The sequence below is a fragment of the Lithobates pipiens genome, unplaced genomic scaffold (genome assembly GCF_037356315.1).
Source record: "Lithobates pipiens isolate NorthernLeopardFrog02 unplaced genomic scaffold, aLitPip1_a1.2 Scaffold_19, whole genome shotgun sequence".
NCBI lineage: Eukaryota > Metazoa > Chordata > Amphibia > Anura > Ranidae > Lithobates > Lithobates pipiens.
In genome coordinates, this window is record NW_027507764.1 from 240,545,421 (window position 1) to 240,561,590 (window position 16,170).

Sequence of the window (16,170 nt, forward strand, 5' to 3'; positions counted from 1 at the left end):
CAAAATTGAATGTTACTATACACACACTATACTGCACTGTGTTCCGGGTATGGGCAGAGACCTCCAGAAACAGACTAGTCTACATAGCTTGCTGTGACTGGCCGAGCACCGCTGCTGTAGACCAGACTGTAGACTAGTCTGTATTGCGGGAAGTCTCCGCCCATACCCAGGGGCTGGAATGCAACCCGCAGCTACAATCGCACATGCAGCCACTGACACCTTAGGGAGAGAGAACTGAATTACAAGTTCTGATTTAAGTTGAAAATTAATGAAATTAAAAAGTCTTCTTAGACTTAGTATTATGAATTTATTAGTTTATGCCTGTTTTGTTTTTATTTTATTTTGTTATGGTGCAATGTACTGCAGTCTGCACTGAGGGATATGCTGTAGTTACTTTTATTTATTATAATTTTTTATTTTGATTATCTTCTTTGTCCACTGTCCAATTTGTGTGGGTTGTTTTTTTTTAAGCACTTATTATTTAGATTACTGTATTGTACTATTCTTTTTATTCATAAAATTAATGATTAAGTTTATATGAATAATATAACAAACATAATAAAATTCTACATAGCAAATATTTTTTTTTTGTTTAATACATAAAAAAAAGCCATCTTCGGTATCAGCCAGTTTCAGCACAAAAAAAAAAACACATTCAGTGCACCCCTAAACTAAATTATACACCACACTTTAAAAAAAAAAAAAAGTTATTATCCGATTAATCGAAATAATTGGCCAACTAAATTGATTATGAATATAATCGTTAGTTGCAGCCCTACATAATATAACTGGGTGCTAACATTTATAGGTAACGTTGATCCAGGGAAATTCCAATTTGCCTGTCGGGGATCAGGAAGGATTTTTTTTCCCCTGCAGTAGCAAATTGTATCATGTTTTGCTGGGGTTTTTTGCTTTCATCTGTTACAACTGTGGGTGAAGGATTGTGTATATGGGATTGTATGATATTTTTTCCCCCTTTTTATTGGTTGAACTAGAATGTTAAATAGATTCCCTCAGGAACTGTTTCTGGGCAGCTCGTTTAAAAAAAAAAAAAAAAAAAGAAACGAAAAGCTGGATGCATTCCTAAATGCATAAAATATAAATGGATACTAACATGTAGAGGTGAGAACATCGGGGGTAGTTGATCCAGGGAACAGAAGATTGCTTCTTGGGTGATCAAATTGGATCATGTTTATTGTTTTCTTTTTTTGCTTTCCTCTGATTAAACTGTGGGCAAACGGTTGTGTATATAGAGGTTTTCTTTTTTAAACTGGTTGAACTATATGTACTTGTTTCCGTTTTGTTTTTTTACTATGTAATAAGGGACATGCTAAACAGCAGGAACAATAGCATGGAGTGTGTGTAAATTTATCTCCAATAGGATAAGCTCTCATCCTACATAGGGTGCTGTTGGTAAATCTAAAGATGATGGTGCAATCAGATTGCAATTGGGAGGAGCAGCTTACCAGAGAACATATTTTTAAGGGTGAGAGGAACAGAAATGACTTGTCCAAGCAGCAGGTAAAAGGAGAAGTGATAAGCACAACTTCAGCAACCACTTTCCTATAATTATTTGTCAAATGGCTGAGAACATTATTGAAGAAGAGAGTTAAAAAGGAACAGAAAGAATGTTAGCAGCTGTAAGGCCTGGATCACACCTATGCAGTTTTATGTGCTTTATACAGCATATAAAAATATATTGGGTTTGTTTTATTAAAACTGGAGAGTGCAAAATCTGGTGCAGCTCTAAAGAGAAACCAACCTGCGTCCACATTTTTGTCAAACCCTAATTGAACAAGATGAAGTTAAGCTGTCCATACAATTTTCCTTTAGATTTACCAAAACCATAGAATAGGACGTCAAACCTAAACACTTTTAATTTGTATGTAATCGGGCAGGTCCTTGTACTACAGAGTTGAAGGCAAAGCAAATGGAAATTGAATAAGAAAAATGTATAATGCATGGCCAGTCTTAGAAGCTGATTGGCTACCATGCACAGCTGAACCGGATTTTGCACTCTCCCGTTTTAGTAAATCAACGCCACCAAGTCCTTTGAGGCTGTTCCCATGTGTGTGCTGCATTGAAAAAAATGAGACATGTCCAATTTTACACGCATTTATCTGTTTTCTGGCTCATTGAAGTCTATTGATGCACATAAAAATTATTTTCAGTCTGTTTGTGAGCACATTGCAGTTTGTCATCCCATGGTAACAAGCACCCTCTCCTCCCTGTATAAATGCCATGTACTCCTCTACAATGAAGACTTCAACAGTTGCTGTGGCTTCAAATAGGGATGTAAAATCAGTCACGTTTGTTTTGCTCCATACATTGAAACCAGGAAGCAAATGTCACTACACAAAAAGCATCCTCACTAATTAACAATAAAAATTCACAAGGCATGAAACGCATGCAAAACAAACTAAAATGCCCATAAACAAACACTTAAAAATGCCCGTAAAGGTGCAGGAAAGTGAAAACAAAATGATTTGAACAGGGCCTAAGAGTAGGGTAGGATATACAACAGAAAGAAAACTGCTAGTCATCCACTTATTCACAAACGGCTTACAAATATATTATGTCAGACACGCTTAAATATTGACAATTTTCAACTTTGTGTTTTGAGACCAAAGGTAGCCCTAAAGGTTAAATTACTAAAACCAGAGAGTGCAAAGTCTGGTGCAATCCACTTCCAGGTTTTGTTGTCAAAGCTTAATTGAACAAGCTAAAGTTAGAAGCCGGTAGCCAAATACCATGCACAGCTGCACCAGATTTTGCACACAGTTTAACCACTTGCCGACCGCCTCACGCCGATGTACGTCGGCAGAATGGCACGGGCAGGCATAAGCACGTACATGTACGTGATTTGCCTCCCGCGGGTCGGGGGCCCGATCGGGCCCCCGCCCGGTGCCTGCGGCGGTCGGTTTTCGTTCGGGAGCGATCCCGGACGAGGGGACGGCCATTCATTCATGGCCACCCCCTCGCGATCGCTCCCGACGAATGGAAATCCCCGGTGACATCACTTCCTCTCCTGTAATGTAAACACAGGAGAGGAAGTGATGTATTCTCTCCTCCGTGTCGGTATTTTTCGTTCCGACACGGAGGAGAGCGGATCAGTGAGTTGCACCAACACATCCCACACACAGTAGAACATGCCAGGCACACTCACACCCCCCCTTTACCCCCCGATCACCCCCCCAATTACCCCTGCCCCCCCAGTCACAGTGACACCAATGTCATTTTTTTTTTTTTTTTTTTTTTTTTGCATTGGTGTCATTTGTGACTGTAATAACTGTTAGGGCAGTTAGGGTTAGCCCCCTTTAGTTCTAATGTACCCCCCTAACCCCCCCAATAAAGGTTTAACCCCGTGATCACCCCCCGTCGCCAGTGTCACTAAGGCTGGGTTCACATTGCAGCGGTTTATGAGAACGAATGTGATTCGCACCGCACTGCAGTGCAAATCACATCCGATCTCTGTGCGATTCAAGTTCAGCCATTCGCCGCACCCGCCACACCCGCCGCACCCGCCGCAAATTCGCACGGGACCCTTTTTTTGGCCCGCAGCAGAATCGGATCGCATGGGTGTTCACACCATGCGATCCGAGTTTGCAGATCGCACTGCGATATGCGAACTGATCTGGGGGTGTCAGTAACATTTCACTGACACTCCCAGCAGTTCGCATAGGGCAGTGTGAACTGCCGCCGGGAGGCATGCGATGCGGGAACCCGCCGCGGATTCGCGGCGTTTCCGCATCGCTCCAGTGTGAACCCAGCCTAATAAGCGATCATTTTTCTGATCGCCGTATTAGTGTCACAGGTGACGCTAGTTAGGCAGGTAGGTATTTAGGTTCGCCGCAGCTTTTTATAGCGCTAGGGACCCCCATATACTACCGCATAAAGCCCCCTGATTGCCCCCTAGTTAACCCTTTCACCAGTGATCACCATATAACTGTTACAGGTGACGCTGGTTGGTTAGTTATTTTTTTATAGTTTCAGGGCACCCGCCATTTATTACCTAATAAAGGTTTAACCCCCTGATCACCCGGCAGGTGTCATTTGTGACTAATAACTGTTAGGGCAGTTAGGGTTAGCCCCCTTTAGTTCTAAGGTACCCCCCTAACCCCCCCAATAAAGGTTTAACCCCGTGATCACCCCCCGTCGCCAGTGTCACTAAGGCTGGGTTCACATTGCAGCGGTTTATGAGAACGGATGTGATTCGCACCGCACTGCAGTGCAAATCACATCCGATCTCTGTGCGATTCGAGTTCAGCTATACAGATAGTATGGCTGAATTCGTGTCGCACCCGCCGCACCCGCCGCAAACTCGCACGGGACCCTTTTTTTGGTCCGCAGCAGAATCGGATCGCATGGGTGTTCACACCATGCGATCCAAGTTTGCAGATCGCACTGCGATATGCGAACTGATCTGGGGGTGTCATTAACATTTCACTGACACTCCCAGCAGTTCGCATAGGGCAGTGTGAACTGCCGCCGGGAGGCATGCGATGCGGGAACCCGCCGCGCATTCGTGGCGTTCCCGCATCGCTCCAGTGTGAACCCAGCCTAATAAGCGATCGTTTTTCTGATCGCTGTATTAGTGTCACAGGTGACGCTAGTTAGGCAGGTAGGTATTTAGGTTCGCCGCAGCTTTTTATAGCGCCAGGGACCCCCATATACTACCGCATAAAGCCCCCTGATTGCCCCCTAGTTAACCCTTTCACCAGTGATCACCATATAACTGTTACAGGTGACGCTGGTTGGTTAGTTATTTTTTTATAGTTTCAGGGCACCCGCCATTTATTACCTAGTCTCACTAGTGTACCCCTAAATTTAGGGGTGTCTACTTTCTAAAATGGGGTCATTTGGGGGGGGGGGTTTGTGCCATCTTGGCATTTTATGGCCTTCAAAACTGTAACGCCCTTAGAAAGCCTGAAGGCGGTGCTTGGTTTTTGGGGCCCCGTACGCGGCTAGGCTCCCAAAAAGTCCCACATATGTGGTATCCCCGTACTCAGGAGAAGCAGCAGAATTTATTTTGGGGTGTCATTTCACATATGCCCATGGCATGCGTGAGCAATATATCATTTAGTGACAACTTTGTGAAAAAAAAAAAAAGTTTGTAATTTTCCCGCAACTTGTGGCAAAATATAAAATATTCCATGGACTCAACATGCCTCTCAGCAAATAGCTTGGGGTGTCTACTTTCTAAAATGGGGTCATTTGTGGGGGTTTTGTGCCATCTTGGCATTTTATGGCCTTCAAAACTGTAATAGGTAGTGAGAAGTGAACTCAAAAAATTACGCCCTTAGAAAGCCTGAAGGCGGTGCTTGGATTTCGGGGCCCCGTACGCGGCTAGGCTCCCAAAAAGTCCCACATATGTGGTATCCCCGTACTCAGGAGAAGCAGCAGAATTTATTTTGGGGTGTCATTTCACATATGCCCATGGCATGCATGAGCAATATATCATTTAGTGACAACTTTGTGAAAAAAAAAAAAAAAAAAAAAAAAGTTTGTAATTTTCCCGCAACTTGTGGCAAAATATAAAATATTCCATGGACTCAACATGCCTCTCAGCAAATAGCTTGGGGTGTCTACTTTCTAAAATGGGGTCATTTGTGGGGGTTTTGTGCCATCTTGGCATTTTATGGCCTTCAAAACTGTAATAGGTAGTGAGGCGTGAAATCAAAAATTTACGCCCTTAGAAAGCCTGAAGGCGGTGCTTGGTTTTCGGGGCCCTGTACGCGGCTAGGCTCCCAAAAAGTCCCACATATGTGGTATCCCCGTACTCAGGAGAAGCAGCAGAATTTATTTTGGGGTGTCATTTCACATACGCCCATAGCATGTGTGAGCAATATATCATTTAGTGACAACTTTGTGTAAAAAAAAAAAAAAAATTTTTTTTTTGTCATTATTCAATCGCTTGAGGCAAAAAAATAAAATATTCAATGGGCTCAACATGCCTCTTATCAATTTCCTTAGGGGGTCTACTTTCCAAAATGGGGTCATTTGGGGGGGTTTTGTACTGCCCTGCCATTTTAGCACCTCAAGAAATGAGATAGGCAGTCGTAAACTAAAAGCTGCGTAAATTCCAGAAAACGTACCTTAGTTTGTAGATGTGACAACTTTTGCGCAAACCAATAAATATACAATTATTGACTTTTTTTTTACCAAAGACATGTGGCTGAATACATTTTGGCCTAAATGTATGACTAAAATTGAGTTTATTGGATTTTTCTAATAACAAAAAGTAGAAAATATCATTTTTTTTCAAAATTTGCGGTCTTTTTACGTTTATATCGCAAAAAATAAAAATCGCAGAGGCAATCAAATACCATCAAAAGAAAGCTCTATTTGTGGGAAGAAAAGGACGCAAATTTTGTTTGGGTACAACATTGCATGACCGCGCAATTACCAGTTAAAGCAGCGCAGTGCCAAAGTGTAAAAAGACCTCTGGTCATTTACCAGCAAAATGGTCCGGTCTGAAAGTGGTTAAGTAAATCAACTCCTAGATGGCAATAAAGAGATCTGGCTATTGTCAAACAAATTGGGAGACATCGATGAGGTACCACAGGAACCGACAGCTAACACTTCTTTGGGGATTACAGGAAATTGTTAATTTCCTGTAATCCCCAAAGAAGTGTTAGCCGTCGGTTCCTGTGGTACCTCATCGATGTCTCCCAATTTATTCATTTATTTTATTTGCTACCCTTTGCTCCATGCAAATTTATCATTTTAATGCATTGTGTTAAATTTGTTGGATAAATGAAAAAAATTACCTAATAACCTTGTTAGAAATTGGAAGCTGTCTTGTGCCCTGTGCATACCCCGTTCTTACCTGGTTATCTTCTGGACATGGATTAAATCAGTAAATTACCAAAAGACAACTGGGTAGGGTAGACGCTGTTTCTTGTGATTTCAGCATTGAAATGGGATTGCATTGTCAGCCCCCAAGAGGAGATTGAAAGCATTTCAGGTATGTTTCTTTAAAGGGATAAAACATGGGGAACTAGGCATGTATGTTTTTTTTTTTCTTTATTACTTTAGCTGTGCCTTGCACTATACAGTAAAAACCACCATGCTCTTTTTTAAAAATGTCATTATTTACCCCAGTGATAAGCCAGCGTTAGAGTGGTCTCTTCTGCCTTAAAGCAAACACCATGGTTTAGCTCCTTTAGGTGTTACTAAAATAAAGGAAGTTTAGTACAGAATTTAAGCTTCTCAGACAAAACAAAAAAACATTGTAGCATTTTAAATTTACATACATTTGCTATGCACTTACTCTGCAGTGAATTACAACTACATGTAGTGGGTCACTGTTCATCCAAGATTCCATTGCCTTACAGATGGAACACATTTTATCCAGAGGGGGAGCATGTAGCTCAGGCCAGCCCATGTCCATTACCTTTGTACAAAATAAAAATGTGTTTAATCATCTGAAACAATCATGTGTAAAAACAACTTTTCAAAGCGCAACAACAGTCTAATCTTTAATTTTGCTTTGGATAGAAAATAGAGAACCTCTGTCACATTTTATTGTTGTCCCTATTTGGAAGATGTTCTCTCACTTTGTTAGGAGAGAAAGTGAGAATAATCTCCCTCAACAGGGATAGAAATAAATACAAAAACACATTTTAAGGGGCTGATGCACATGAACGGTTTGATGCGCAAATGGTCTCTAGCGTAAATATTTTTGTGTTTTTCCACACCTGGGGAGTAACAGGTAGCACATACAGCCAGCCATACAAGTAATGGCTTTATGTAGCTGTACTCCAGTAAATGCTGATGCTTTTCATATTATACAGGAAATCAGAAGGCCCTGCTCGTATGTGTATAAACAGCGTTGTGCGCAAGCATCAGTGTTTACCCAAGTACAGCCATGTGTATAGCTATTCACTTCTATAGCCAGTGTACGTGTACTGTACCACCTGTAGGGATGAGCTCCGGCGTATTCGCATACACCACGTGCAGAGTACGCCAGGAAGTCAGCGCAGCACTGCACTAATCACAGGCAGTGAGACATTGGCCGATCTCTGCAGCCGCACATCGGGGCAATGTCTCATTGCCTGTGATTAGTGCAGCGCTGCACCGACTTCCTGGCGGGCTCTGCATGTGAAGCATGCGAACACGCCCGAGTTTATCCTTAACCACCTGTGGTTCCTTGGGCAGTGAAAAACAGTAGAAGCTTTTCGCTAGAACATACTTGTGCATCAAACCACCCCCATACATGAGCCCTTAGTAGGAAAGGGCTAGAATTGATGGGAAAAAAAATTCAGAACGCTTCCGTACTTTAACCACTTGCCAACCAGCCACCGTAGGATGGTACAGCTGGGCAAGAGACGTTATGTAACATAGCTTCTCCCTGTGGCCACCAGGGGTGCATGACCCCCCTCCCCGCGTGCGCTGATGTGAGTGCCGGCGGTCACGATCACCGCCGGGCTCCCAGAAATGCACAGATTCCGGTTCTCTGAGGGGAGAACAAACAGAACAGTGATCTGTCATCTCCCCTGCACAGTTCCCTCTCCCCCAAAGTTAGAACATGTACGAGGGAACACATTAACCCCTTGATCGTCCCCTAGTGGTTAACCCCTTCACTGCCAGTGACATTTTTACAGTAAATCAATGCATTTTAATAGCATTGATCGCCATATTAATGCCAATGGTTCCAAAAATGTGTCAAAATTGTCCGATGTGTCGGCCATAATGTAGCAGTCCCGATAAAAATTGGAGATCCACCATTACTAGTAAAAAAATAATTAATAATAAAAATGCCATGAATCTATCCCCTATTTTGTAGACGCTATAACTTTTGTGCAAACCAATATACGCTTATTGCGATTTTTTTTCACCAAAAATATTACTATACAATGCATCGCGTGTCCAATGACGTGCAAGAGCAATCTAATGCAGAAATAACAGGTCCACTAGAGCCTGGGTTCATGCTGAATCAGACGACTTTCAGTACGTGTATAGAAACTTTTAAGTGGTTTTATATTATAATAATTAAATATACATGTTATACTTGTGTACTGGTTTTGCACAGGAGCTCCCCTAAACCCTCTCTTCTGGGATTCTTTGCTGGCGATCCAGACTCCTCTTTTTCTCCGTGTGCCTTCACAGCAGGAGACTTACCATAGAAGCATGCATACAAGCTCAGCCCGCCCCCCGACTCCCTACTCACACTCTCTGGCTGTCCGCAGCATGTGCCAATGGCTCCCACTGCTCTCAGTGGGCACAGTGCTGGATCGATATGGGACTCAGCTAAGTATTGGGGGGGGGGGGGGGGTTTAAGGACAATTTACAGCAAGTAACAAAATTAAGGTAAAGAGCATTATAGCCTTATAACCACTTTAACCAGTTGAAAACACAGAATATGCTACACAAACAAAATGCATCACAGAGGGGAGTACATGCGGAAGCATAAGCAGCTAAATAAAAAAATGTATAAAAAAAGAACTGTGACTCAGAAGAGATATAAAGTAGCAACCTGAACGATGATTTGATCCAGGTTTGAGTGTCATTATATAGCAAGACTTGGTTGTGTTTTTGATAGCGCTGCATTTTTTGGTAGGGGAAGGAGACTGGATGCTGGTTGTTAACCCCTCCCGTATGTACACATACAGTATATGCAGCCGCATGGAAGCAGGTCTTCATCCATGGTGCCACATATAAGTATACATGTGTTTATGCTGCAAGCACGCTGCTCCCAGTAAAGGGACTGGGCTCTCACCAAGGGACCCAGGTCTTGTACTAACGCCCTTGTTGTTTTTGTCCTCCTTTTGAATGGAGAAAAAAAATACATTTTTAGCTCAGCCTGTTTTGGCTATAGGACAGGAAGTGAAGGTAAATTTCCCTAAGGGGACATAGACTGCAAAAATAAACCTACAAGGGTTATAACTCTCCATTACACACAAAAAAAAAAAAAAAAAAAATTAAAAGTTTTACCTATGGTTCTACTTTGAGTAATGATAGCGTTAAACAGAACCATCGCAGAAATGTAAGCCTGCTCTGGTCCATAGGTGTACAGGGGTGAGAGGGGAAGACGTTAAAACAAAAGACAGTGTTGTCATAGTGAGTTCTGATCTAAAATTAAGAAAACACGAGACTTGTCACCTAGACTGGAGACACTACGAAAATCATAATTCAACCAGTCCGCCAATCAGCTGCTTGATAGTAGGAAAGTAGTTTCAGTATCTGGAACAAAACAGGTCCCTACTCCTTTTTACTAGGTGGTATACTGACACACACCAGCAGTTGGGGTGTTAGGCCTCTTATAGGAGTTGTCCTCCTAGTCACCCTTTTTACTTTTTGTGCATCTAGCATCCTACTGCTATTGATGGTACTGAAACCCATTTGTTTTGATTGATCTTCATTCAAATGTCTGTCTCTTAATGAGTAAAAGAAAAAATAGGATTTTTATAACAGCTTACCTGTAAAATCATTTTCTTTGATGTACATCAGGAGACGCAGAGCCATAGTAATAACTATGTGGGTTATATCGGACCATCCGGTGCTGGACACTGGCACGCCCCTTAAGGCGTGAACTTCCCCCATATAACCCCACCTACTACTGGGAGATCTCAGGTTTGTAGGTAAGCAAAGTGTATAAGAAGAAGGGAGGGACCTCTGTGTCCCCTGATGTACATCAAAGAAAAGGATTTTACAGGTAAGCAGTTAAAATCCTATTTTCCTTTCTTACATCAGGGCACACAGAGCCATAGTAATAACTATGTGGGATGTCCCATAGCAATGGCAACTGAAGGGGGGGGGGGACAGAATCAAGGAAACAGGAGGCCAGAGGACTCATACTGCAGCCTGCAGTGTATGCTGTGCCCAAAGGCAATTTTCTCATGACCTTTAATATCGATTTGATAAAAATCAGATAAATGTATGAACCAAAGACCAAGTTGCAGCCTTACAGATATAAGCCATAGAGGCCTGATGATGCACCACCCAAGAGGCACTAATCGCCCTGGATGAGTGTGCTCTTAATCTGAGAAGGAAGAATTTTCTTCTTTAGGCTGGGTTCACACTGCTGCGGGGGGAGATCCGGATGTGATTCGCACCGCAAATCACATCCGATCTCCGTAGCGATGCGAGTACAGCCATACAGATAGTATGGCTGAATTCGCATCGCTCCCGCCGCAAACTCGCACGGGACCCTTTTTTTGGTCCGCAACAGAATCGGATCGCATGGGGGTTCACACCATGCGATACGATTCCTGTGCGAGTCGGCAGATCGCACTGCGATATGCGGACGGATCTGGGGGTGTCATTAACACTCCCAGCCGTCCACATAGGGCAGTGTGAACTGCCGGCGGGAGTAATGCGATGCGGGAAAACGCCGCGGATTCGCGGCGTTCCCGCATCGCAGCGGTGTGAACCCGGCCTTAAGCTGAAGCTTGATCAATCACTTAACAAATCCATTTGGAAAATAGTGGATCTTGACGCTGCCTGTCCATATCTTGGACCCTCTGGCAGTACAAACAAAACCTGTGTTTTGCAAAACTGATCGGTCGCCTTTAAATAGATTCTGATAGCTCTTACTACATCAAGAGACTGTAGTGCTTTCTCTTCCCCAGATTAAGGCTTCTGGGGAGAAAGAAGAAAGAATAATATCTTGGTTTAAAAGAAAACCTGTTACCACTTTTGATAAGAATTCAGGATGAGAACATAAAACCACCTCATCCTTATGCATGATGAAATATGGCTCTTAAAAGACAGAGCCGTTAGTTCCGATACTCTTCTAGCAGAAGAAATGGCAAGCAAAAAAAGATTATTCTTTCTTGTCAAAGAACCAAGAGAATTTCTCGTAAGGTTCAAACAGCTGGTTTAATAAAGCTGACAACACCAATCTTAAATCCTAAGAATTTAGAGGTGCCCTGATAGGGGGAATAAACCATGTTACACCCCGAATAAGCTGCGCATCAAGAGTGGGAAGCAAGAGGCCATAGGAAAAGACATCGACACTGCTTGGATCGGGCTCTTGATAAAAGTAAAAGCCAGCTTCATTTCAGATCCCATATGCAGGAATCAGGAATCCTGCCTATTGACATACTTCCTAGGGTGCCAACCCCTGGATCCATACCAAGAAACCTATGCCTTCCAGATTCTATAGTAAGTGATTCTGGAAGCCGGCTTCCTGGGCTTAGTCAAAATAGACACTACTGAAGGAATTTTTTTTTTTTTTTTTTTTAAGAGTGGGATTCAATAGTCAAACCTGTTAAACTCCTGGTCTGTAAAGTAGGATGAAATACCGGACCTCGTGCAAGAAGGTCTGGCTATAATGGCCCAAGGACTCGTACTGCCATCTTTATGATCTCAATAAATTAAGATCTTCTGGGACCCGGCTGAGGCCACCAGAATCACCTCCTACTGTTCCTGGTTAATCCTGTGGAGAAGGCACAGAAGTAGCAGAGCTGGAGGAAATGCATAGATCAGTGAAAACGGATCCCCTGGGAAAACTAATGCATCTGTTCCGCCTGCTAGCGGACCCCTTGTTTGACCTTATTAATGTATCTGGACGCGAATAGGTCCATGTCTGGAGTACCCCATCTGACACATTGCTAGGAAGATGTCGGGGTGAAGAGATCATTCTCCCACAAATAATTGTTGGCGTCTCAAGTAGTACGCCTGAAAACATTAAAATTGCCGATAGGCAAGGAGTGTTGTGTTCTGCCAAAGCTAGAACATTATTCACCTCTTTTTTGGGCTGCACGACTTCTCGTGCCTCCCCTGGTGATTGATGTAAGCCACCGCCGTGGCTCTGTGAGACTGAATTTTGTCAGGACAGTCCCGTAATCTGACCTCCCAGATTCTATGACCAGATGTACTGCCTGAAACCTCCAACAAAGTTGATAGGCAAGGTCCTCTAACCTGGACCATCTCCCCTGGACAGAATCTGCTTCCAGGGCTGCTCCCCAGACTAGAAGGCTGGCATCTGTTAACACCTTGCAGGATAAAGATTTTGCCTCCTGCTGGATAACAACCACCAATTTAGGCTCTGACCTATGTCAGGAGCCAAGCGTATTGGAAACAAACAAGGCCTGAATCCTCTTTATTCCAGACCAACAGGGTGGGGTCTTGAAGCAGTCTTTGAATAAAACTGCGTGTAAGGGACGGCCCTGCAGGAGGATCTCCTGCAGCCGAATTAAGGAATTTGCCTTTATCCTGATAAGTTGAATTAGTCCTACAATGGATCTGATTCACATCTGGGGTAAGAATACCTTCTTCTGTATGGTATCTATAACCAGCCCCCAAGTAACCTCCTTGATGGTTTTAAAGGAGAATCTTCCTAGGCTGAGAATCCAACCTAGAGATTTCAGATATCTACAACTGAGATCAGACTCTGGTTTTAGACCCGATTGATCTATTAAAAGTAAATCTTCTAATAGACTAGGACCATTATGCTTTGAGCCCTTAATCTGGCTAAAGGAGGTGCCAGAATCTTTCAGAACACTCGTGGTGCTGTGGCTAAGCCGAATGGCAGTGCCACGATTGAAAAAAAAAAAAAATTATATTTCAAATTTCTGGCAAGCGGGAAACTTGGAGATATGCAACTCCCCTCCTTCCAGGATGGACAAAGCCGATAGAATTATGAAAGGATCGGATGTTCAAGTGCCGTTTCAGATCTCCGAGATCTAGAATGGGTCTTACGTCTGTTTGGCTCTGGGACCTTAAAAGGTTTCAGCTGAAAAAACCCTGTTCCACTAAGGGAATCTCTGATATCAGTGACTGGGATAACAGCTGATCCAGAGACCAGAAAGACACACTTCTCTTCTTTTTTTTTTTTCTCTGGAACCTTAGGAGCATTCTTTGAGGAGACAGACACTCTTGCATAAAGACTGCAAGGAACCCACAGGCAGCACCCAAACAGGACCCGAACCCCGGACCCTCAGATCGAAAGCCGACTGGGCCATCCGGGCTCTTGAAACTCTAGATGTAACCTAGAGGGGGGGGGGGGGGAAAAAAAAAAAGAGAAAAAAAAAAAAATTGCAGAAATCCCTCTGCTATTGACATTGTTCCTGCCAGACTGAGAACTGCAGGACCTTTACCCTCACCCAAACGAGTGGGGGTGCTCCTTCATGAGAAGGCCTTAGCATTCTGCTTTATGGGCTTTCTAACAAGATCTTGGTGCTGCCCCTGGGAACTTTCTCCTGATGATTGAGACCGTCGAGACTGCCTAAAGGCTGATACCCCAGGCATAGGAGTGGCTGCATGATTAAAGAACTGTTTGAACCTCTTTTTACTGGTAATGAGAGAGCTTTACCCCTTTTGGATGTACTTATCCACTCTAAATAGTCGTACCCCAGGAAGGGACAGAGACTGGCTATGGGTTTTCAACTGGTGCTTTAGGCTGATCAATATCTCAGCCACGGACCTCTGCAAAAATGCACTAGTCCAAGTATAAGCCATAGGGCTTAAAACGATCGAGTCCTTTATAGCATCTGTGAGACACAGTGCGTCAAATACACCAGCCCTTTGCCGGGCCTGCTGATCAGGCAGCACTTTCAGGTATCTCACACCTGTTCCTTAACCCCTTGGAGTCCATATTCCAATGCATTGGCATGACTCAAAATGTGCTCCACCAAAATAGTGGAGCAGACGTTAAAGGGTTAATGGACTGAGCTACTCCAATTGCAGCCAGAATTGCAAGAGACATCTTGCCTTTAAAAGGAAAATCAAACCTTAACTTGCTGGATCCTTTAACATCAGTGCATTATCCACTGGACATGTGAGACTCTGTTCACCAAGGTGATTGCAGCATTAAAGCGGGGTTCCACCCTAAGGTGGAACTTCCAATCATCGGAACCCTTCCCCTTCCGGTGTCACAATTGGCACCTTTCAGGGGGGTGCAGATACCTGTCCAAGACAAGTATTTGCACGGGAGTCTACCTCTTCCTGTCCCAGCGCACTGTCTGCTGGGAAACACACGGGTCCCAGAGACAGCGCGGACCGTTCCTATTGCGCTGCGCGACTAGTAGGGAAGTGAAGTCGCAACGCTTCACTTCCTGATTCCCTCACCTAGAATGGCGGCGGCAGCAGCCAAGAGATCGATCGGCCTCGGCTGCCGACATCGCTGGATCCTGGGACAGGCGAGTGTCCATTTATTAAAAGTCAGCAGCTGCAGTATTTGTAGCTGCTGGCTTTTAATAATTTTTTTTACTGTGAAATCCCTCTTTAATAGCTGGAACCTCCCATTTCTTTCATAGAAATGTTCCCATTCAGAATACATAGCTATGCATGAATAGGAAAAACATCCCCAGGTGGGGGACGTTAAAATGAACCCCATTAGAGGTAGATACCTCAAGAGCCTGTGCTGCAGGCTACAAAATGGTCAAGTAAGGGAGCAGACAAAACACCTGACTTGTGCGGCTGCTCCCTCCCTGTTAGGATTCTCCGATCTCCCTGATCCCCAGCCTCCTGCACCTCAACAAAAGGGCCCAGAGAACTAGATTCCAGTGGGGACACAGACATTACAAAACAATACATGGAAGGAGAGATTCCTGAGAAAATCTCCCCTACTTTATCTCGCAGCAGGGTTTATTAGAGATAACAAAAAAAAAAAAAAAAAAAAAAAAAAAAAAAAAACAATCTTTGCCTTTCACAGTAGGCTCTGAGACCTTAAAAAGAAACCTTCAGGAACCGGGGAACACTCAGGTTATCCCACAATCCTGGACCTGCAAGAAGACCCTGCCAGTAAACTTTTATTGGCCTTACTACCAAAAAGTACTGGATTCCAATGCCCAGCTCTTAAAGCATTCGCAAGCAAAACCTCACGTCTTCGGATGACGAGGCCTGGGTACCATTCATTTAGTCCATTACGGAGACATCAGAACGGATCCGTTCAGGATGGCTGGCTCTCAAAGGATTACTGCCCGTGGAGCTCAGTACAATACATCCTTACACGTGCCCAACACCTTAGACACTGGCGAAAAAACTGAGGACTCCCAGTAGTGGGAGAGGTTATATGGGGGAAGTTCACGCCTTAAGGGGCGTGCCAGTGTCCAGCACCTGATGGTCCGATATAACCCACATAGTTATTACTATGGCTCTGTGTCCCCTGATGTAAGAAAAGAAATATAAATTTCCTTGAGTAGCTTCCCCACTCTACTAACAATGCATTCCAAAACCTTAATAAAAATGGTATAATAAAATAGCGTGTGTGTTTTTACTGAC

General features: G+C 43.6%; 1 protein-coding gene across 2 annotated transcripts in view; it reads right to left on the reverse strand.

The window, feature by feature from the left end:
- TNS3 (tensin 3) overlaps window positions 1–16,170 on the reverse strand; it is a 457,447-nt gene that overhangs the window by 347,506 nt on the left and 93,771 nt on the right. For both annotated transcript variants that reach the window (XM_077491841.1, XM_077491842.1), the window contains exon 4: window positions 7,274–7,396. In XM_077491841.1, coding sequence (XP_077347967.1) covers window positions 7,274–7,396 — 123 coding nt within the window. The remainder of the gene's footprint in view (window positions 1–7,273; window positions 7,397–16,170) is intronic.